The 24,203-nt window shown below is 41.0% G+C and overlaps 1 protein-coding gene across 1 annotated transcript in view; it reads left to right on the top strand.

Annotated features, from left to right (window-relative positions):
• Positions 1 to 24,203, top strand: part of LOC106604955 (X-linked interleukin-1 receptor accessory protein-like 2) — a 135,686-nt gene that overhangs the window by 56,713 nt on the left and 54,770 nt on the right. Inside the window, exon 5 of the mRNA XM_082974924.1 lies at positions 13,323 to 13,397. Within this exon, the coding sequence (XP_082831050.1) occupies positions 13,323 to 13,397 (75 nt within the window). The remainder of the gene's footprint in view (positions 1 to 13,322; positions 13,398 to 24,203) is intronic.

Below are 24,203 nucleotides of genomic sequence, written 5' to 3'. Positions count from 1 at the left end.
CTGACAAGGTAAAAATCTGTCGTTCTGCCCCTGAACAAGGCAGTTAACCCACCGTTCCTAGGCCGTCATTGAGAATAACTTAATAATCTTAACTGTCTTGCCTAGTTAAATAAAGGTGTCAAAAAAAAATCTGCAAATCGGTGTCCAAAAATACCGATTACCGATTGTTTTGAAAACTTGAAATCGGCCATTCCGATTAATCGGTCGACCTCTAGCTGCAACACTGCGATGCCATGTCTTAGATCGCTGCGCCACTTACCAGGCCACAAGTTCTGTGTTTTTGTTGCTGTAGAGGTCTGAAAAGAAAGTTAATCCGTAGTACAGAGGAAGAAAAGTTTTTCTCTTGCAGGATACATTTATATTAGAGAACCGATGATGAGAGCTATGATTATGCTGTGACTCTATGTGCCAGCATTTCATTCCTCCACAGTCAGGGGTTCACAGAATGGTGGGCGAAGCGAGCCCGGCAGAGGAGAAAAATGTTTGCTGAATTCCGTAACCACTATAATGACAAAGTGTTCTGGTGAATGTAAAGACATTGTATATTTGGGTTTCCTCAGTAACAATTGTTATCAGGTAACTCTCAAGATGAATGTGTGCGGAGCGTAATGTGTGTGTCGCCAGGAATGCCTGTGAAGTTCCCAGTTCCTGATGGAATTATTTAGGGGCCGGGTACTAATGTGACTGCACGATAAGGGAGCCTGCTGTTTGGTATACTTTATGAGCACAGCAGCTAAATCTCTTCTCATCACAAGCTCTGATGAAACAGTCTGATGGCTTCCTTCAGTGTTTCCATTAACTGTCGCCTCTTTCTCCCTCTCTGCATGTATGTCTGTTCAATGGCTGTTACTCTCTCATGATAGCACCAAACAAAGTCTTTAAACATGGAACACACCTTCATCACCTATAATCACTGTGATGAAGTTAAAGACATCTAAGCTGAAAGCTTAGAAATACAATAGCACATTTTGAGTTTGATTATGTTACTGATCTGTGCAGCCTATAGGCAACATGGCTGCACCATACACATGAAATCAATAAGCCTAGTTATTTTGTTCATTAAACAGACAAGAGTAGGCTTAGAATACAATGAAATAACAGAATAAAATACCAATAATATTTTTCTCACACAACTTGCATCACGGCAATGTGTGGAACTGCTGTCATAAAAAAAGTTATATTTTGAAACAGTCAAAGGCAAGCCCATGCTTCTTTGATCCACGTTTCATGTCTTTCCTCACCCTACTCCACTTTGTTAGGGTCTTACATTGGGAGTATCTTCATCATGATACCGATAGAAAATAATAGCATGTGAGTCTTGTGTTCATATTTCACAAGCTTTGCAGGCTTTTCAAAAATAACATACACATACTTAGCAAATGTTATTGAACTGCTTGTGTTCCTAGCTCCAACAGTGCAGTAGTATCTAACAGAGTTGCCTATACGTGTTCGAGAAAAATAATAAGCCTACTCTTCATTTAGACTACGTTATTTAAGTCATAATACCAGAAAAGCCAGTGTTAGGAGGATATATTGGCACAGGTGTTATTAGGCCCGAGACCGGCTTCTCAGGCATTATCACTTTTATACAACGGGTTACCAACATATTCAAATAATGATTGAAGTATTTTCATAAAAATAAATATTTAGATGAATTTATTCATACTATTTCATCCTTCCACAAGATATAGTCCCGACACAAATCTAGGGATGCTACCCAAGCTGGCTGGTCCTTCTTTCTATCGGTTCGGTTGCCAGAGATGCGACCCAGTCGTTCAGTCTTTTTGTTCTGTCTTTGGACGCAACCCATTAATTCGTTCAAAATGTTCTATTACCATATTGGCTGCTGGTAATGTTCTTATCCCTTGCTTGCTAGCTAGCCAACTACAGCTGACTTACAGTCATGTCAAACAGTGCAGCCAGAATAACAACGAAGTAGCTGCATTTGCATTTGTTTAAGCTGTTTTCTAGTGACATTTATTTGTATACATCAATAACAATGAGCTAATGATGCGCGATTTCACATGGCATGGAAAATGTGTTCTCTCATCAGGACACTGTTGTTCAGAGGAGCTAGCCTACAACACAGCTAACACAATAACTTCAAACTGAAGCTGGAAAGACTTCAAACTAGCTGCACTTCATTTCGTTTTACCTGTTTTCTATTGATAGTTCTTTGTATATATCCATAAAAATTATGCTGATTCATGATTTTGACTGGCTGAGAAAAGCCGCCTACCTGTCTGTCTAATCCCGAACACGTTCATTAATATGGGACAGCTGGAAATCGAATTTGAATATTGAAACATTGTTGCAAATGTCGGAGAGACAGACAGCAAGGTTTATTCAAATCTCCGCTGTTAAAAACTAAACGTTAGTCTAAAAGAAATGTGAGATAATGTCAAAATGATTTTTATTGTGGAAATAAAGTTTATAAATTACCTGGCTGGGCTGATGAGACAGTGGATTGCACAGTCAGATGGAACAGAGTAAATAGGCATTTTAACGTCATAGATATAGCCGGTGGTAACTTGTGGAATAGACACCAGCTGGACTGTGGTTTTGACCAATCAGCATTCAGGATTAGGACCCACCTGTTGTAAAATGCATACTAAATGTTTCTGATTAGTGATAGATGAGCAAAGAAATAGATGATACCATCTCCACTTATTTGCCCAGACAGAGAATTAATCAAATATACAGACTGAGATTCAGTGAAACAAAATCACATTGATTGATTAAGACAAGTCACAGGCTTTTGATCGGGAGTAGGCCTAGGCTACTAAACGACTGCGAGTGAAGAGCAAAATAATCCACTTGTTAAGCTACATAACATAAAGGCAAAATGTTGTGATCAGTGCTAATAAATGAGTCAGCTAGACAAGATGATCATGAGCAGCACTCACCTCAGCTAACATTTCCACAGCCTAATTGTAGCCTAACCAATATCCAAACAGAGATTCAGTGAAAAGAAAAATCTGACATTGATTTATCGAGACGAGTCCCCACACTTGTCTCAAAGGAATGCGAAACGGTGCTGAAGTAGTTGGCCACATGCGGGTAGGCTATTGCTCCAAATCCGCTGTTGCTCCAAATTGGATGACTTGGAGTTTCAGTAAGCAACAAATTGATTGCTTCATTCGTCATTCAGTGATATTTATTCCCACAGTAATTCTTTATGGATCCATCCAGTTGTGTTTAAGAAAACAGTGCATGTTCTAACATTGGGGGCGACATGGCAAAGGCTCCTACGCCTTTTCCGTAGTGCTCCCCTAATATCCTGCTTTGGAAGTTGTGGTTTAATTTCAGCCTCAGGCTCTCCAACAGCATTTGAAGTGGGTTTCCAGTTCTCATCACTCATTAGTCATCTTCTCATCGAATGCATTAGTGGCATGGTCATCAACCTGCACTAAAACATGTACATGAAGTGCCTAGAAACTGCATCATCAGCTTACTTGTGAGCTAGGTGAATATTTTATCGCATTGCCTGGTTCAAAATAGATTTGTGCACGAAATTATTTGGCGCATAGAAGTAATATGAAAGGGGAAGAGGACATGTTGTGTAATATAGTTCATTATAGTCTAGCCATTGAATACACTTTGTTTGTTGGTTGGTTATAATGAGCATTGTGCCGTTCAAAATGCTGAGACAAGCACATCGTTTTTTTTTTTTTATGAAATGTAGGCCTAAATAATGTTGCTCAAACTTTGTATGACATTTAATGATGGCTAAACCAAATGAGATTCCTATTTACACAGACCAGAATTAAGATGAATATGAATGTTTTACAGGTTAAAGAAATATGAATTGGACTTGTTAGTACACCAGATTTTCAATTATTTCAGAAAGAGATGTTCAATTATTTCAGAGCGAGAGAGGGAGAGATTAATTGGAAGAGTAAACAACATACAGTACCCTCAAGCTTGTCTGTTGAGCTCAGCTAAATCTGTCTGGTCAAGCTTCCATTATCCTCTCTCCCTTCATCACTGTGAAATCCGGCACTAGCCTACAGTACTTCAACTAGCTCGTTGAAGGTATATGCTTCCCACCTCTTGCTTTCAAACTCTCAAACTAAGTGCTCGCTAAAACGATGCTTATGGAGACATGACCATGACAGCCCCTTCTGTTTTATCCACAGTGATATTGAGCTACAGGTAGAGGACTGTAGGTAAAAGAATACATGGAATTGTCAGGTACAAAACATGCTCTTTCCATGACACAGACTTAACAGGTGAATCCAATTGAGACAATTGAGACATGGATTGTGTGTGTGCCATTCAGAAGGTGAATGGGCAAGACTAAATATTTAAGTGCCTTTGAACGGGGTATGGTAGTAGGTGCCAGGCACACCGATTTGAGTTTGTCAAGAACTGCTACGCTGCTGGGTTTTTCATGCTCATCAGTTTCCTGTATGTATCAAGAATGGTCCACCACCCAAAGGACATCCAGCCAACTTGACACAACTCTGGGAAGCATTGGAGTCAACATGGGCCAGCATCCCTGTGGAAAGCTTTCGACACCTTGTAAAGTCCATGCCCTGACGAATTGAGGCTGTTCTGAGGGCAAAAGGGGGTGCAACTCAATATTAGGAAGCTATTCCGAATGTCTTGTACACTCAGTGTATACAATTGTTAGTGGTGTCTTCAGTTAGTCGTTAGGATGTCCCTAAGGTGTGCTTGCCCATCCCATGCAAGCACTCAACCTAAAGTCTTGCCAAATAAAGCTTTATTGATTCTTTGAGCATTCGTAGTATGTAACATAGAGCTTCAATAAACATGTAACAGGTGATCTGTGGGTGATCATATCTAAGGGCCATAGTTTATCCCGGTCAGGTCACATGGTCCGGAAACACTCAGGGCCAACATAAGCTATACACATAAATATTGTAGCCTCTTTACTGTACTGTAATGTAAATCATATCCACACTAATTTGTGCTGTATTGTATATTAGATGTAACTTTGTGTGATCATCTATCTGGTTTAGTTAAGATAAGCTATCTCTATTGTGTGGATTTTGCTCTGTGGTCAGATGTTCTTTTTCTCTTCCATTGTTTGCTTAGCCACAGCTAATTCCCCTACAGCTTACTGTGGGACAACACCAGCTTAGTCACACAAGGCTCCTAATCCTCCAAGGTAATGATTTTTATTATCAATAAGCATCTTTTGATCACTAGCTATTTGACCCAGATAATAATGATACGGCAAATAGCCTGCTTATTAAATAAAAGACACAAGCAGGAGTTTTCATCAGATCAAACACCCAACCAAGAAACGTTTAACCTCAAAAAGATTACTACGAGTCACATTAAAAGCATTGATCACTTGCAAGTTTGTCATCTGCTTGGAATATTTTACACTTGAGGAATACTCTGCAAGTGTAAACAAGTACCCCTCTTGTCATGGTGAGTTTTTTAAATAAAAATAATACTTCTACTTTTGTTGTGGTGGTGCTGAGTTTGTTGTGGGTTGGATAATGCTGCTACTTCACTCTGTGTTTGAGGCCATGCAGTTCTCTCACACAATGACCCTAAGTAATCACTTCACATTTGTTTTATTTTGTGCTGTATAATCTTGTCTATTATCTGTAGTTTGGGTTTACATTGTAGGATAATGACATTGAATACAGCTTATTCGGACTGTAATTTGAGGCTGTGGTGAGGAGCAATGAGCATAAGCTTTGTGTAATGGAGTTTGAGTGCTATGCCCAGCTGTCAAGTATCCAGTTCCCCCTAGTACCTGGAATGGCCTCATTACTATCTCATTCCACACAGGAGGCCTCCCCACAGACCAGTCCAACAGGAGACCAGGGGCCACTCTCACAAATGGAGATAAAGTAATTATTCAGGATAACTGGAGGGGTTGGCGAATCAGATTTTTTATTTATTTAATGTCACTTCTATAAGTTGATAAGGGCTTCATTTCGATGTCAACTCATCGAGGGTGATCGTCGTACCTCGCCTGAAGCAGGTGACCACAAAAATCTTAATAGCTTTGATTCAAAACTTTTGAAGAGATGTTGAGGTTTACCCAAGTTTCTCTAGATGCCCAGAGCCTATAATCAACCATTGTCAAAATAATAGATCGAAAGAAAGTAGATAGAAGACCCTCACACGATTCCAGAACATTGTTGGAAGCACAGGCAAGTAGTAAAGTTGATCTATAAAGTAGTAGAACTTTATAGAAATGTTCTTGAGGAAAAGAGCTTTCAAAAAGCACAATGTTACCTTTGTAGACATATTTGCGAGAAGTTGTCCTTTGTCCGTTGCTGTGTTTTGATGTCTGTAGCAAGATGTTATCAAACAGGCACATACAGTAAGTATCCTGCTCTCCAGATCTCTGGATGTAAAATCCCAGCCTATCAGATTGTATAACCTGACAAAGACAGAAACATTGTAACTGTTTCAAAGTATTCCCCCTGCCACTGCTAAAAATACAATAGAAGCAGATTAGGTAACACCACAGGTCAATATAATGTTGAATACTGTGAGCTGTATGCAGACACGTTTTGTTTTGGAGCTAAGACAGAGAGTAAGAAGAGACTGTGTTAATGTTGCATGTGGTAGGCTAGTCAGAGCTGTGTGTAATTTGAAAGTGCATTGAAACACAGTTACACTGTTCATTGCTGCTATTGCATGAGTTGACATACGTACAGATCCGGCATGATTCCACTTTGTAAATACTCCCTCTCCTCAACGGCAGTCTTAGCATCCTCTTGAGTGCAATTGTGTCAGAAATGTGTAGTCTAAACATACTAGCATAATTTGGGCTTTTTGCATAGGTATGGTTTACTCTTCAAACACATTTTGTTCACATCTAAACGCGTGTCCTTGATTCTCAGTACAAGGTGTTCTATGCATTACATGTTCAAATGCTGTGTCCTTCGCCTGCGATCTTTGTGCATTTGATTTGAATACATTATAACATACGAGTTTCATTGCAGCTGATTTTAAATCTTTTGATCACATCACTGTAGCGTACTAGTTCCCCTATTGATCGATACAACTGTATTCTTGTAATGTAGCAGATAAAATAGCAGGTAAAATAGCAGGTAGAATTCGTTTGGTGGCATGTTGAAAAGGTTTACTAATGTTTTTATTAAATTGTTACACTTTTCCCTTAGTAACATAGGCAAAGTACAGTATCATTGGGATATGACTAACAACAAATGCTCCATCTGCAATTATAATGAACCCTTGATAAAGATGAGCAAAAAAGACTGTGTAAAATAAATACTGAGCTACAGTACCAGTCCATTCAAGGGTTTTTCTTTATTTGTACTATTTTCTACATTGTAGAATAATAATGAAGACATCAAAACTATGAAATCATGTAGTAACCCAAAAAGTGTTAAACTAATCAAAAAATATTTTATATTTGAGATTCTTCAAAGTAGCCACCCTTTGCCTTGATGACAACTTTGCACACTCTTGGCAATCTCTCAACCAGCTTCACCTGGAATGCTTTTCCAACAGTCTTGAAGGAGTTCCCACTTATGCTGAGCACTTGTTGGCTGCTTTTCCTTCACACTGCGGTCCAACTCATCCCAAACCACCTCAACTGGGTTGAGGTCTGGTGATTGGGATGGCTAGGTCTTCTGATGCAGCAGTCCGTCACTCTCCTCTTTGGTCAAATAGCCCTTACACAGTCTGGATGTGTGTTGGGTGATTGTCCTGTTGAAAAAAAAATGATAGTCCCACTAAGCACAAACCAGTTGGGATGGCGTATCGCTGCAGAATGCTGTGGTAGCCATGCTGGTTAAGTGTACCTTGAATTCAAAATATATCACTGACAGTGTCACCAGCAACGTCCATTGCTCCTAGACGTTTCCACTTCACAATAACAGCACTTACAGCAGGAAAAGGTGGCATCCTATGACGGTGCCACGTTGAAAGTCACTGAGCTCTTCAGTAAGGCCATTTTTACTGCCAATGTTTGTCTATGGAGATTGCATGGCGGTGTGCTAAATTTTTTATACACCTGTAAGCAACGGGTGTGACTGAAATAGCCGGACCCACTAATTTGAAGGGGTGTCCATATACTTTTATATATATAGTGTCTGAGGTTATTTTCTGCTCATGCATCCTTTTTTCTACGCCAAATCCACCACTGGTGTGCGTGGCCAAAGAGCTTTTATCTTCCTGTCATCTGACCATAGCACCGGTTCCAATCCAAGTGCCAATGCCCTTAAGCACACTCCAGGCGTTTACATTTGTTGGTTGCTCTCAAAGTAATTTTTCTGGCAACCCTTCCAAAGAGCCTATTGGCATGGAACTAGCGTCTAATTGTAGATTTGGAGACTTGGTGACCGGAAGATATGACCAAGTTCTGTAATTCTCCAACTTTGGCCCTTGGATTTTTCTGTGCCTCCGAACCATCTTCTCACTGTGCGTGAGGACAAAATACATTGTTGCCCTAAAAGTGGTAAGTGTTATATTTGTTTTTTCGGCATGGCTGCAGATCCAACTTTTCTGGACCTTTCTTCCCGACAGCTAAAGGTCCCAATGATTCTGCCCATGTGCGGGATTCTTTACTTTACATACAGTCTCTTCTTTAGTTATAGAGAACAGGCTACTCTGGCGAATGGTGCTCGTTTAATAAAGTTAGATCAAATCTGAATACATTTCTGCAAGATCACATAATGATAGTATTCGACATAACAGAACAAATATAATAGCATAGTATAATGTTACTGTAAGAGAAAAAACACCACTTATTTTAGGATGATTGAGCGAAAGGCCATATTTTTTCTCATGCGACCACAACTCAACAGCGCTCCCCACTATGCAAAATATGTGCTTTGATTGAAACAAAACACAGGTATGCTAAAGTTTGTTAACACCATTTGCTCAAAAATGTGCTCACTGTACATAATTTGAAAACAACAATGTGCATAACTAAGAAGATCTAAATGCATATTCCCATGAAACAGATAGAGATCAAATGGTTAGCATGCAGATACTGGTTGGATATTTCAGCAGGAAAAGTAATTCGTCATTCACGACTGACAGTGAGAAATTTGAAGGGATGGTGACCACAAAAATGTGTGCATAAAGTAAGGGGTAAAGAAACATACGGATCTTTCCAGGGGTGGCAAAACAGCGAGGTTACCTACAGATCTGAAGCCTATGCCTTGTTCATGTTTTTTGTACCCATTGCCTGATTTATGAAGGTCAACAACCATTTTGTCTCTTTTTTGTTTGTAAGTTCTTTGCCAAATTCCATGGTGATGGATGACAAAAGGATTTTACGTGTGTATAAGGAAGCCATGTAAGGCCACAATACAGTTCCTTAAACTGAGATTCACTTAAAAAGTAGAATGTTAATGCAGATTTCATTTTGTTTGATTTTATTTATAAGAATCTTTAGGGCTGCCAATAATTTTGACACCTATCTTTTTGAGAGAAAAAAATGATATTACTTGTTAAAGAAAATCTCTATCTGAGCGATTGTATTAGTATAAAACAATATTTTCAAAACTATTTGTATTATTTGTATTATTTATTTTATACTGTCTCTTTATCAAGATAGTGAGAAAGTTGTAAAAAACTAAACTGCACCGAAGCATACACATCGCCACTTGCCAGTGACTTGATAAGCTGATTGTGGCCTGGCTGATCAATGTGCCTGCTAGCTGATGATGTGAAGTTCGCGAACGATTCGTTATTTTTGAACAACTCTTTTTACAGACTCGAAAGTCATGATTTGTTTTTCTGACAGACTTGTTCATTTTAGTCATTCAACCAGCTGGCGGAAATGTGTCCTGCAGTAGGATTGATATACGCTTCTCTGGCTCAGCGGCAATACTCTCACGGCAGTCAAGCAGCACAGTCTGCTAAGAGTCGTTCACAATCTAGTCCGATTCCGGCCACAACTAGACCTCTTTTCAAATGTATCAAGAAATAATCATATTTGTATGCCTATCAATCAACAAATGTACTGTAACGTCCGTTGTTAAAGGTAGACCAAGGCACAGCGTGGGTTGGGTTCATCATACTCTATTTAACAGTGAACCAGCAAAAACCAAAACAATAAACAACACAACGAACGAAAAGTTTTGCAGGCTACTCACAGCAATACAAAAACAAGATCCCACAAACACAGGTGGAAAAAAGGCGGTCTAAGTATGGTTCCTAATCAGAGACAACAATAGACAGCTGCCTCTGGTTAGGAACCATACTCGGCCCAACACAAAGAAATACAAAACATAGAATGCCCACCCCACACCCTGACCTAACCACATAGAGACAAATCCTCTCTCTCAGGTCAGGGCGTGACATGTACATTGTTTAAAGTAGACTTTTACAAGTCTCGGTCACAAATGACAGCTCCAATAAGCCTCCTATTGTGAATGAGAGGCTTGTAGAACCATGACTCTATCTAGTTTTTAGTGTTCATCGTTCGCTGATAGGGGGTCCTGCAAGCTCTGTGCGTTACTGACTCAAATGAACGAAATGAGTCAAAAGGTTTATTCTTTTAACTAAAGGAGTCGTGTAGCTTGTGCTTTATTTACGATAGTTTGACAGCTTGCAGATTATGAAGTTATAGACATGTAATTGTTCTCAGAAATCAGTCCTGAGCGCACAGCCAGACTTTCCCGACTAGATACATTGTATGCGGTGACTCGTTTTCCATGCACTTTTTTTCTTGAGAAATACTGCACTTTAGCTAGATGTAAAATTGCACGATTAAGACCTCCTCTGCAAAAACATCTACATTAATGACAGATTTCTTGATTTATCTTAGATTCCTTCTGACTATTTTGAGGAAGTGATAGTGGCTATGTTGTTGCTACGGTGACTCTGGAGGGACAAACAACACTAAGTGCCAGGGTACGATATGTGAACATAAAACACCCACATTTAACAACACCCCCAAGACAACTCCCGTTTGGCTTCTGTCATGACGCTAGCATTTCTTATTGAGCAATCTTCAAAACAAGGCCAAATCAGTCTCTTCCTTGTTAATAGCCCATTGAAATAATTTTAATTGCTTGACTTTTTTCTCACAGTGAGATCAGTCAATGCCTTGAGTTGTATGGCAGGGCAAAAAATCTATGCTTTTCCAGCTGTACGCATATAGCTGCCTTTGAACGGCTAGAGGTGTCCTTTGAGATATCCTATATTGTTTGACCACTTCACTTACGTAATAAGCATCTGTGACAACAGACTTACTGCCATGTTTTGTCATGTTTTCAGAAGACCAATCGAAAACATCACACATGTTACTACTCTGAAGGAACATTTCACACCCTGCTCCAGTAGTGTTATTTCCAATGCAAATTTTACTCTGAATCCATTTAAACTACATGAAAGCTCAGCATTTCCCTCTGTAGTGCATTAGCAAAGTGGATACAAACACACACAAGTCAAGTATACTGAATATTGCAACAGGAGCTCTGAAAATTCATGAGGGGAAACGGACAGAGTGTAAAATGGTGCAGCTGTGCGGAAAATTATTTTTAAGATCTTTAAGATTACCGTAATATTTGAGAATTTTACTCCACATTTAAAAGCAAACCAGGCTAAGTACTTGATAGGGAGAGGAATGATCATCTCAGGGTTGCTTACTTTCAAGTTCCAGAGCAGAATTCTGCTCAGGAATATGCAGATGTGAAGTTTCAAACTGCAGTGGTAAATAAAGAGTTCACTGTGTTGATATGAACAGAACATTCCCATACCATAGCCACACTGTGTTTGATGTGTTCCCTTTGAAGAGTATTATCAATAAGGCCTAAGCATGGCAACATACAAAATGTTAATACTTAATTTGTGTGTCCAAGTGAGTGTTATCTCTCTCTCTGTGGAGAGAGGGCCCCTGAGCTGAGGTGGCTGCTCTCTCAGGAGCAAGGTGGTGCTGCAGATAGGGGTCCGGCCGCAGGTGACCTACAGGGGCTGCAAAGGGGCCGGGAAGGGCCGGCACCCAGCGAGGGTGGTCCTGCCAGGTGGAGAATATTAAGTGGGTCTGCAGGCGTGTGGGCTCTCTCTGGCTCCTTGCTTGACAAGAATGATAGCTTTCATTTGCATGCTAAAGCTCCAGCTGTCCCCCCAAGATGGATGAGGGGTCCCAGCTTCATCCCTCACTCCCGCTACTGCCGCTCCTCATACAATGGAGAGAAAATTAAGTGGGGGCCAAAAAGATAAAAATGTTCATAACATACAATTTTCTTCTCTCTCCTTGAATTGAAGGTTGCTCTGAGGGTTTTGGCCCCTTTTCTCCCGGTGAATGGGCAGAGTAAACTGTGCACTGCCAGATATGCAGAACAAACTAACCTCATTGCTGTTTATATCATTAGTGTTTGTGTATACAGTGAATGCAGTGTCAATATTTTCGCTGACTCTGCACATTATATTCATTATGACCATTTTTTATATACAGGGCAACTGCAATTTGAACTTTTCATGCAGCAAGTTTGTCTTGTATTGTACAAGGATTACATTAGTAGCTAACATTCTGACAGCTAGAAATGGCTTGAAAAGTTCAAAATGATTATTTTTAACAAGTTGGTTTCTTTATGTTGGCTTTAATGCTCTAGCAAAATAGATTATGCAGCTAAATACAAAGAAAACGTGCATTTTGAAACTCACAGATATAATGAGTGTGTCAGGCGGTTCTAGCACAAATAAAGAGTGTGTTATGCTCTCTCAAACTGGAAACATGAAAGCTTGCTGCTGCGATGTTTCACTTAAAATATATATACTCTAGCTAGCCCTATACCACGAAGTTCTCTCACTCATGTGTGCACCCAGCTTTTAAATACTGTATCTGCTTTCATTTACCTTTGTCGGGATATTCTAAAGCACAGAAACCATTTCACCACTCTTAACTAAACTCCAGGAGATCAAATACTTTCAGTGCACTCACATGTTTTTAGAGCATATCTCTAGATGATTTTATGTAATTAATCCACCGAGTTTTTACATTATCAAAGTGGCCCACGATTATTCAGCTCACTTCTGTATCCCACACTCTGCTAACTGTCCTGGTGATACAAGTCTCTTGAGGTCTGAAGCGGTGTCCTCAAACTGAAATTGTGTGTGTGTGCGTGCATTTGCATTTTAGAATGATAAAACTCAGCACTCCTCAGCAAATTGCTGGTGTTCCCACAAGCTAACTGATTACAGTATATCATATAATGATATTTGTAAATGATGTTTGTGGAAGAGTTTTGCCGGCACTGAAACAGCTCCATTCTATTTGCATGGATTACTGATCCTCTCAACATTGCTCAGTATGAGAAGCTGTGTAATCGCTTACACAACAATATGTTTATTTTCTCCCTACTGCCTGTCCTATCTCTCAATGTGTGCTTGTTCTTTTACAGCTCTCCTCACAACCAGACCCCCGAAGGTCCTGTTCCCCACTGAGAGACAGGCCAGTGTTATAGATGTCCAACCGGGTAAGTCTTCCCCATGGGAGCCAGTGCTAACGCTCTCCTCTCCATAGAGCAGACAAGTGTAATTATAGACTGCAATAGTCAGGGGCTCCTTGCTGCTTTCTCTCCAACCGGGCTGGCCTGTTCTTCAAAATACATTTTACTGCAGTGCCTTTTGGATGGGGATCCATTGCCATTGCTGTGTCAATATAGTTTTGGAGCTCTGTTTGTTGGAATGTCCTCTACTGTAAAGCAGCAGAGTGATCACCAACACTGCATTCTAATGCCTGAGTCAACCCCATTAAAAAGTGTTGCTGCAATCAGCCAAATATGCCTGAGGGGGCATTTGCAATACATACATCTGGGGGCTAATAGAAAGTATAACACACAAGGCAGGCAAATGCTCAGAGAGATCAAAACAGAACACAGCATCACCACTGGCATGCAGGATTCCCCTGACCCTTGTTTCCATATTTAATTATGAGCTTGTTCTAACCTGGGGGAGGTGCCCGGCCGTAACCTCTCAGCTCATTCTCCTGCACCTTGTACAATGTAGGCTAGAACATTTTAATAAAAGGGCCAGTTATCAGCATGAAACAACACAATTCTTTCAAATCTGTGTCCATACAATGATTGTGTCAAAATTACACTTAATTTAAAACATTTTACCGGAACGTTACAACCACATATTCATACTACAATGTGCTTTCGGCACTTACCATGCAAAAAGCCCTGCCTGCGAGATATACAAACACTCTTCAAATCTTATTCTGGAGCTCAGGACCAGTTGACAATAACAAAACAAGTGCGAGGAAGGCATATTTAAGCTGTCAAGTTGGGGTAAATTATAGGCCATTATTCCACATGCATCAACACAGAGACTGGGAGGAGACAGCTGAAGAGATGGAGTTTCCGAGCTCCTGCAGAGCCAAGGAGATGTCGTCGTCGTCTTCTTCTTCTCCTCCTCCTTCCTCTTCTTCACTGTTCGGTATTTAAATAATACACTTCACCTAACAACTGGCTCCGATATGACGGGTTGGCTTAGCACGCTACTACCTTGTGCAGTGTTCACATTCAGTTCTGCCATATTGTGAACACTATTCAGTTCAACTACATTGTTGCACGTAACTTTACGGTTTCAATTGGAAGTTACTTCATTTGGGCTTTTGTTAGCCTTGCTTTACAGATACAGTAATTGTATACTCTGCTCTAGGCCAAGGTGTTCTGTGGGTGATTGGCACTTGGTACACCAATTACCCTCAGTGTTCAGTAGTCTTGCTAGAAGAAACCAGGCTGAATCCAAGCTGTTTTACAAATGTGTATTTTTTCCCCAGTTTAAGAACAACCCTGTTACCCAATCAGTGCATAATAGCTTTCTGGATAATACACAAACTGGACCTTATATGCCTTGCTTTACAACCCCAGGACATTTATTGCAGTTCTTCCTATGGAATAAATATATTTACTGCTTTACCATTCTCAATCGTTACCTTTCTCTGCGTGGTTATTATATTTCTGATAAGATGAAGAGTCGGGTAGCCCCAACCCAATTAAACTTAATAGAGTGAGCAGTCTGTATAACACAGCATAAATCTCTCTCATCCAGCAAGCCCCCTGCGCCCTACAATGGATTTCACACCTTCTGTCACAGGCATTCCATCCATGCGCATCAGGATTTATCGAGTGCCTTGGCGTCTGGAGAAAGAGCCCCTTAACTACGCCTGATACAGGAAAAAAATATCTCTGGCAGGGTGGGTGTGGTGGGTGTTTGTTCCAAAGGTATTGCCGTATTGAGTGAACGCAATGTATATTAATAATTGTTCGTAAAGTGTAAACACGACTTCCTCGTACAATATTGTCAATTTCTCTTATGTTGTTATTTTTTCATCTCAGCAATGGGTACAATGATTTTGTATCGATTTTATGTATTTGATATGAAAAAATGCTTTTTTATGTTAAGTTATTTGTTTCAATGATGAATAGATAGGGAACAGGGAATGGTCTGGGCTGCTTGAAGGAGAGAAAGTATAAACCTTGGGTGTTGCTAAAGTAATGGCTTTCTCAAGGATCCATTCTCCCTCTGAGGCGAAGGAACTGGTCATTTGTACTGAAATAGGCACCCTAATAACAAAAAGATATTTACAGCTTTGTGAGCCATGACTATACCCAGTCTTGTTGTCATTGTTGCTTTATCTGCAACAACAAAAAAGTAGGAAGAGTGACACTGTCTCTAACTGACACACAGTTTTGTTATACTCATAGACTAACAAATATTGAGGCTGGAATAAATATGGATGTAGATTTGATCAACCTGTCCCTTACCATTACTCCTTGTAATCCATATAAAACATGTATGACGTGAATGTGAATATGCTTATGGCTCAAGAGACCTAACAGATTGAATTAAGTCTTCTATATGATATCCAATCCGCATCTCATCAAATTAAATGTGAGCTGTTAACTGCTCCTCCTCGAATGGGCAAAACAGCAGCGTCCCCTGAAAAAGGAAAGGGCTCCTTGACAAGAACCTGTAGCCCCACAAAATTGGTAATTAATTGTTGTGCGGCAGGCACTGTGGTGAGTTCTGGCGGCTGGACCATTAGGCCACAGCTGTCAGTGTTTATTAGCTGAGGAGACGCTAAGTGCAGAGAAGATTTAATAGCTCCATGGAAATCAGCTCCCCCGTACCCTTTACACGAGAAGGGCCTATTATTAGCCACAGGGCGCCTGATTAGCCGCCGGAGCATCTGAGAGGAGTGACACGATAAAGGAGAGGACCAAGGAGAGGAGAGCGTTGCGCCGCTGCGTCTCTGCTCTGTCTGTGGTTCTGCCTACTCTTCATGGACAGCCCCACGCCATGAGGGCCCTTCCAGCAGAGGAGGAGGAGAGGAGAGGCCATATTAAGACAGAACGCCTGAGATTACACTGAGGCTCCTGGCTAGATGGATACACTGCAGGAGGAGAGTGGGGGGGGTATTGTTAGCACGATGTTCCAGGAAAGCACATTATTCATCTCAAAAAGGGCCTATTTTCTGTGCATTAATGTCATGTCATGAGGAAAATCCTCATACTGTATATAGATGTAGGATCTTAATTTGACCAGTTTCTCGGAGCAGGAAAAAATATTTACGCTGCAGCAACAGGAAATGTGAATTATTGTGTGGATTAAAATGAATTGACATTTTTGTAGGGGCTGATACATTTTTAACTAGAGCAAATCAAGTCAAATAAAATAAAAGTGCAAATTACAAACTTTAGAAGCATTTTTAAACGTAGAATACATTACAAGTTTGCATTTCCTGCAACAACAGGATGGTCAAATTAAGATCCTACATCTGTAGTTTGTCTTGACCTCAGGTGTGCAATAACCCAAAATGGCAGACCATAAATACCACTGTTGAATGAACGCCACATTCCCACATATTCACCTTGATCTAATCACAGGGTCGGTGACAAACGGGCAGTGTCATCCTCACGCAGCCAATCCAATTATGTGAATGCATTCAGTTCCCCCACAGTGCACCAAGCATGGCTCCAGCATCTCCTGCTTCTGCTTGGCTCTTCAGTTTCTTGGAATTTGTGACACATAGGAAGACAAATATGTCTCTGTAATGCGGAGGGGTGGATTGGCACTCCATCAGTGTCTGGGTATTTATGCTTGATATAAATATCCAGAGAGTGACAGGAAACAGAGTTGGAGGCCCATCCCGTTGAGCGCAGAGAGAGCTGGGTGTCAGAATGATAGAGTAACAGCAGAGCGATTGCGCTCTGTGTAGGAACATATCTCTCTCACTATAATTTGTCATCAGAGTTGGTTGCAAGACTCATAAATATGTTAATTAGCTGTGTTTGCAACCTTGAGTGAGGGGGAGAGTAAGAGGAGGAGAGGAGTCAGTGGGGTGGGGTACAGAATCCCGCTGTGTGTTGTGTGTATCTGTGAACTACAGAATCAAGTTGTAATACTTAACATTGATCAACCGCAGGGTATTATGGCAGTAGGAATAGCTTTGCCTTCAGCTTATTGTTTTATGATGTGTTTGCTGTGTGTTTATAACTATGCTTACACTGTATGCCCCATACAGTATGTAGTACACATTTATAAAGGTCTTAGCTTCTGGCAGTAGGTCATTCTACCTCTTCTTGGAGCTGAAGTACATTAACAGAGCCTAATATTAAGAAACATTAATTCCTTTGACACAACTCTCACAATAAAAAGCAAGCTAATTAGTACTGGTTTGTTAGAGCAATGATGTACTTTTAATGCCAGTTTACCTTTGAAGTTGCTATATATGGCATATTTACTTTCATTTGTTTCAAACAATGTGTATAGTACACAGTAGTATATGATTTACAGTACCAATCAAAAGTTTGGACACACCTACTCATTCAAGGGTTTTTCTTTATTTTTACTATTTTCTACATTGTAGAATAATAGTGAATACATCAAAACTATGAAATAACACATATGGAATCATGTAGTAACCAAAAAAGTTTTAAACAAATCCAAATATATTTTGGATTTTAGATTCTTCAAAGTAGCCACCCTTTGCCTTGATGACAGCTTTGCACACTCTTGGCATTCTGTCAAACAGCTTCACCTGGAATGCTTTTCCAAAAGTCTTGAAGGAGTTCCCACTTATGCTGAGCACTTGTTGGCTGCTTTTCCTTCACTCTGTGGTCCAACTAATCCCAAACCATCTCAATTGGGTTGAGGTCGGGTGATTGTGGAGGCCAGGTCATCTGATGTAGCACTCCATCACTCCTTGAATTCTAAATAAACTATTGACAGTGTCACCAGCACACCTCCTCATAAGTCCACCTACTCTGCGTCTCACAAAGACATGCCGGTTGGAACCAAAAATCTCAAATTAGGACTCATCAGACCCAAGGACAGATTTTCACCGATTAAGTGTCCATTGCTCGTGTTTCTTGGTCCAAGCAAGTCTCTTCTTCTTATTGGTGTCCTTTAGTAGTGGTTTCTTTGCAGCAATCCAACCACGAAGGCCTGATTCACACAGTCGCCTCTGAACAGTTGATGTTGAGATGTGTCTGCTACTTGAACTCTGTGAAGCATTTATTTGGGCTGCAATTTCTGAGGCTGGTACCTCTAATAAACTTATCCTCTGCAGTAGAGGTAACTCTGGGTCTTCCTTTCCTGTGGCGGTCCTCATGAGAGCTAGTTTCATCAGAGTGCTTGATGGTTTTTGCGACTGCACTTGAAGAAACGTAGAATTTTCTGGATTGACTGACCTTCACTTCTTAAAGTAATGATGGACTGTCGTTTCTCTTTGCTTATTTGAGCTGTTCTTGCCATGATATGGACTTGGTCTTTTACCAAATAGGGCTATCTTCTGTATACCAACCCTACCTTGTCACAACATAACTGGTTGGCTCAAACGCATTAAGAAGGAAAGAAATGGCACAAATTAACTTTTAACAAGGCCCACCTGTTAATTGAAATGCATTCCAAAGCTGTCATCAAGGCAAAGGGTGGCTTCTTTGAAGAATCTCAAATATAACATATTTTTATTTCTTTAACACTTTTTTGGTTACTACATGATTCCATATGTGTTATTTCATCATTTTGATGTCTTCACTATTATTCTGCAATGTAGAAAATAGTAAAAATAAAGAAAAACCCTTGAATGTGTTGGTGTGTCCAAACTTTTGACTGGTACTGTATATCAAATATGTATGAGTGTAAAACATTTTACCAAGCCAAGAAAGAACAAAGACAGTGATCATCATGCACGTTTCATTCCAAAATCCACATCTGCAATTTCCGTTCTGCCATTTCGCTGATCCTTTTGTTCTGTTTTGTTCTCAATTTTCATGTCATTCTGTTTCCCAAAATATACTTGCCAATAAAACTGTCACTTGTGATTGTTTCAGAAAGGTGTGCAGATTTTTTGTTTCCAATAACAAGGGAGGACGGCAGGGGGAATGACCAACTGGATATCACAGTGTCATTCTAATTGCAGGGGGAATATTTCTTGATCTTTTTATAATTAAAGATTGCCAATCTGGTGTACGAAAGCCCAAGGAGGTCCCATTCCTCATGACTCGTTACTAGTCAGTCAAAGATTAACTTGACATGGCAGTTTGCTAACATTGATCAAATGAAATATGATAGTCCTCAAAATATAGAGCACATAGCCTACTGGCCATGATCATAGTCCATAATGGTTTTCAGCAATTAAATAAAGAGTGATATCTCTCTCGTCGTCAAAAGAGTGTGAACCTCAAACTAGCAAATTAACCTCAAACCTCGTTTCAGTCGGAATTAACTTCCCTTTCGTCCGTAATTAAGCCACTGTCTTCAAAGCCTTGATAAAGACAGTAATTACCCTGTTAACATCAGAAAAACGTAATTATTTGGTATCCTATGTAAATGTTTTTCTCCTGGTTTCTAAACCACATCGCCAGGCTAGGCTTGGCTCTCTCTGTGTCTGTTGTTAGCATGCAGATGCACAAGTCAGATCATCAGTAGTAAAATAATAATAAAGGCAGCTAATTAGTGGTATAATGACTTGTCCTTGACAGGAGCTTCTCTCCTCTCCTCTGCAGCACAGAGAGCAGCCATGAGAGCTCTATTAGGGATGTGTATAGAAGTCCAACCTTCCAAGTCCTTTCATGTTGCGTGTGCTGCCTGCTAAGTATACAGCCGCACATCTAGAGTGGGGAGGCGGTAGTGTGTGTTGTGTATGGATGGGAGATAGCTAGCTATCACAGTCATTGACATGGGGTAAATGAACTCGTGAAAATCACCTCTGTGGAGAGATATTTTGAAATTCCCTCCTGTCTTTTATCGGTTTGATACAGCGTACAAAGTACTGTCTTGAGACCAGATATCATATTCATTATGTACCATGTTGTCTATGAATATGTTTAGTATTAATTTGTCTTCCAGTTTAACTAGTTCAACAATGTTTTTATGGGGATTAGCGCCATTAACCTCTTGACACATGCAGATGTGTCTAAATCAGACCCTCGTCCCACCTCATCCTATCCCTCTCACCCCAACACAAACACACACACCACTTCTCTATAACTCAGTTTGCGATGCAGCGGGCCTCAAAGACCAGTCTGACTATAAAGCAAAACATAATGCAGGCACCAGGGATGAGAGTGTGAGCATGTGGGTCTGGGCAGATGAGATGTAGTTGTTGTTTGTGTGCGTCTGTAAGTTGATGTTCTTATGTGAAAATAAATATATGACCAGGGTCACTCACCATCCCAGGTCCCCTATCTACAGAGGAAAATGTGTCCCAAATTGGCAAACATCCTATCGGTCTAACTATCCTATGCTGAAAAGAACCGAGATAATGGAATGGAATTACCTCTCTCTGTCACCCTGTGGGAAAGGAATCAACTTTTTGGTCACTGTTCCAGAGAGTGAGTAGGTATTAAATAAAACAGTTGGCGCCAAGGGAATGGGCACTGGGCATGGGCTGGTCCTGGGGTCAAAGGTAACCCTGTGGCATGGCCAGAGTACCAGACACAAGAAGCTAGCCTCTCTGTATTAACACACACATCCCTCTATAGGCTGCTGGGAGCTGGGTTACTACACAGCACAGCGCAGGCCAGGTGACACATCCACCTGACAGGCCAGTGCATTGCAGCAGTTGATTGTGCTGCTCCAACAGCTCCCTTTGAAAGGACGACAAGTGAAATGAAAATGTCAAGCCATTTGCACGGTTTGTTTCACAACACATTTATGCCTATCACAGGTGTTCTTTTAAAATGCAAATGCTGACCGTTTTTTTTACGTTGAAAGCTGCAGAAAAGGCTCTTTGTGCCTAGCCTAGTCATGAATAAATCCCTTATTGAAATTGCATGATACCTTTTGCCTTGAATCTGTAGTACTAGGAAGTCTTTACAAGGATACAGCACTAGATGAACGCTCAAAAAAAACCTTTTAGCGTTCATCCAGACTCATTTGGTGGTCTCTGATGATAGGGTGAAATTAGATATGTGTATGTATTGGGCAGGACCAAATATAGTTGTTATTATGGACTGCAGGTCTGGCAGGCTTATCCAGTTATCAGTGTGTGTGAAGTCAGATTCAACATACTGCTGTAAATGAGGAGCTTGTGTGCCCTTTTCAGGCCTAATGTTAATGACCTTTCTGTGAGCTCTGCGGTGACAGATTTAGAGTACAGCATGACACGTAGCTACAGTATCCACAGGCAACGTTACAAAAGATAAAAAATCATACAGAACTTTACAGAATGTGTGGTAAAAATGTGTGGTAACCCTTTCCAAGATGGCGTAGCAGTCAGACGTCTTTGTCCTTTCGTCTTGTCATGTCACATGTATATATATATATATTTATATATTTTCTTCGCATATCTTTTTATCTTTTTTTTCTTCTAAAAACTCAACCTCAAAACACTCTCCTGCAACCCGCCTCACCAATAAAAAAAAAAAGTATTATTTACCTCAAATCTGAAATCCACAACAGAAGCTAGCCAGCGGTTAGCCAGAGGTTAGCCAGTTCACTGGCTAACGTTGGAGTTCAGCTAGCCATGGTTGGCAGTCATCAGCTATCCCTTAGCTCAAAAAGCTATCGGCAGTTTTGTACAGCGCGACTCAGACCAGAGCATACCGGACCTATTTTCTCTCCATATCCCCGGATTTCTACCGCAGGCTCTGGACATTTACACCTGGATCTTGCAGCTAGCTAGCTGCTACCCGAGTGACTATTGGCTAACGTCAGTCCCGGAGCTAACATCAATTATTCCGGAGCTAGCCAGCTGAAGAGTTCCATCAGCCACTCCTGGGCTACAGTCACCTATCCGGACCCGTTTTACTGCCGATGCGGAGCCCCATCGGGCCTTCACTATAACTATTTTGGCAATTGGACTGGTCCCCCCTACCACACGGAACCCCACTAATCTACCAACGGAAATGCACGAGGTGGCTAAAAACAGACCTCCCTCCATCTTCCGCCAGCTAGCTGTCTGAATCTCACGGGACCCTTATGATCACTCAGCTAAACATGCCTCTCCTTAATCTCAATATGCCTTGTCCATTGCTGTTCTGGTTAGTGTTTATTGGCTTATTTCACTGTAGAACCCTGCTCATTATACCTTATCCAACCTTTCAGTTCCACCACCCACACATGCTATGACATCTTCTGGTTTCAATGATGTTTCTAGAGACAATATCTCTCTCATTATCACTAAATGCCTAGGTTTACCTCCACTTTATTCACATCCTACCATACCTTTGTCTGTACATTATACCTTGAAGCTATTTTATCGCCCCCAGAAACCTGCTCCTTTTACTCTCTATTCTGGACGTCATAGATGACCAATTCTCATAGCTTTTAGCCGTACCCTTATCCTACTCCTCCTCTGTTCTTCTGGTGATGTAGAGGTGAATCCAGGCCCTGCAGTGCCTAGCTCCACTCCTATTCCCCAGGCACTCTCTTTTGATGACTTCTGTGACCGTAATAGCCTTGGTTTCATGCATGTTAACATTAGAAGCCTTCTCCCTAAGTTTGTTTTATTCACTGCTTTAGCACACTCTGCCAACCCGGATGTCCTAGCCATGTCTGAATCCTGGCTTAAGAAGTCTACCAAAAACTCTGAAATCTTCATCCCTAACTACAACATTTTCAGACAAGATAGAACGTCCAAAGGGGGCGGTGTTGCAATCTACTGCAGAGATAGCCTGCAGAGTTCTGTCCTGCAATCCAGGTCAGTACCCAAACAATTTGAACTTCTACTTTTAAAAATCCATCTCTCTAAAAACAAGTCTCTCACCGTTGCCGCCTACTATAGACCACCCTCTGCCCCCAGCTGTGCTCTGGACACCATATGTGAACTGATTGCCCCCCATTTATCTTCAGAGCTCGTGCTGCTAGGTGACCTAAACTGGGACATGCTTAACACCCCAGCCATCCTACAATCTAAGCTTGATGCCCTCAATCTCACACAAATGATCAATGAACCTACCAGGTACCACCCCAAAGCCGTAAACACGGGCATCCTCATAGATATCATCCTAACCAACTTGCCCTCTAAATACACCTCTGCTGTTTTCAACCAAGATCTCAGCGATCACTGCCTCATTGCCTGCATCCATAATGGGTCAGCGGTCAAACGACCTCCACTCATCACTGTCAAACACTCCCTGAAACATTTCAGCGAGCAAGCCTTTCTAATCGACCTGGCCCGGGTATCCTGAAAGGATATTGACCTCATCCCGTCAGTAGAGGATGCCTGGTTATTTTTTTAAATGCCTTCCTCACCATCTTAAATAAGCATGCCCCATTCAAGAAATTTAGAACCAGGAACAGATATAGCCCTTGCTTCTCTCCAGACCTGACTGCCCTTAACCAACACAAAAACATCCTGTGGCATTATGCATTAGCATCGAACAGCCCCCGTGATATGCAACTTTTCAGGGAAGTTAGAAACCAATATACACAGGCAGTTAGAAAAGCCAAGGCTAGCTTTTTCAAGCAGAAATTTGCTTCCTGCAACACAAACTCAAAAAAGTTCTGGGACACTGTAGAGTCCATGGAGAATAAGAACACCTCCTCCCAGCTGCCCACTGCACTGAGGATAGGAAACTCTGTCACATCCGATATATCCACTATAATTGAGAATTTCAATAAGCATTTTTCTACGGCTGGCCATGCTTTCCACCTGGCTACCCCTACCGCGGTCAACAGCACTGCACCCCCCACAGCTACTCGCCTAAGCCTTCCCCATTTCTCCTTCTCCCAAATACAGTCAGCTGATGTTCTGAAAGAGCTGCAAAATCTGGACCCCTACAAATTAGCCGGGCTAGACAATCTGGACCCTTTCTTTCTAAAAT

Source organism: Salmo salar, chromosome 05 (genome assembly GCF_965601325.2).
Source record: "Salmo salar chromosome 05, fSalSal1, whole genome shotgun sequence".
NCBI lineage: Eukaryota > Metazoa > Chordata > Actinopteri > Salmoniformes > Salmonidae > Salmo > Salmo salar.
This window is presented reverse-complemented; position numbering and strand designations above follow the sequence as displayed.